At 46.8% G+C, this 372-nt stretch overlaps 1 protein-coding gene across 1 annotated transcript in view; it reads right to left on the reverse strand.

Moving 5' to 3' along the window:
* LOC119586243 overlaps positions 1–372 on the reverse strand; it is a gene marked incomplete in the record, with an annotated part of 139,392 nt that overhangs the window by 59,614 nt on the left and 79,406 nt on the right. Inside the window, 1 exon segment of the mRNA XM_037934947.1 lies at positions 45–207. Coding sequence (XP_037790875.1) covers positions 45–195 — 151 coding nt within the window.

A 372-nucleotide genomic window follows, 5' to 3' on the forward strand; every position in this document is an offset into this window, starting at 1 on the left:
TCCGGGTGACCAGCCCTCCAAGACCCTGACGAGCCTATCCTTACCTTTGGGCATTCCGCAGGGGCCGGGGGTCCTGGCGGAGTCGAGGAAGTCCAGGTCGTACTTGCGGGCGGGCGGGAAGGTGAGAGCAACGTGGGCGTGGGTGAGCCTCAGCACCACGCCCACCAAGAGAAGCGACAGCAACACTTTCTCCATCTTTACATCACACTGGAAAAGAAAGAGTAAGTAGATCACATTAAAAATCAATCTTTTTAAATTCATATCTTTTACATTGTCAAAATGTAAACTACACCTTTACAACTTCAATTTAATATCAATAAGTTATTTGATATTCGCAATCACCATTTCCTAAAACGAAGAATCCTAAGCCAG

This window comes from Penaeus monodon, chromosome 21 (assembly GCF_015228065.2).
Source record: "Penaeus monodon isolate SGIC_2016 chromosome 21, NSTDA_Pmon_1, whole genome shotgun sequence".
Lineage (NCBI taxonomy): Eukaryota > Metazoa > Arthropoda > Malacostraca > Decapoda > Penaeidae > Penaeus > Penaeus monodon.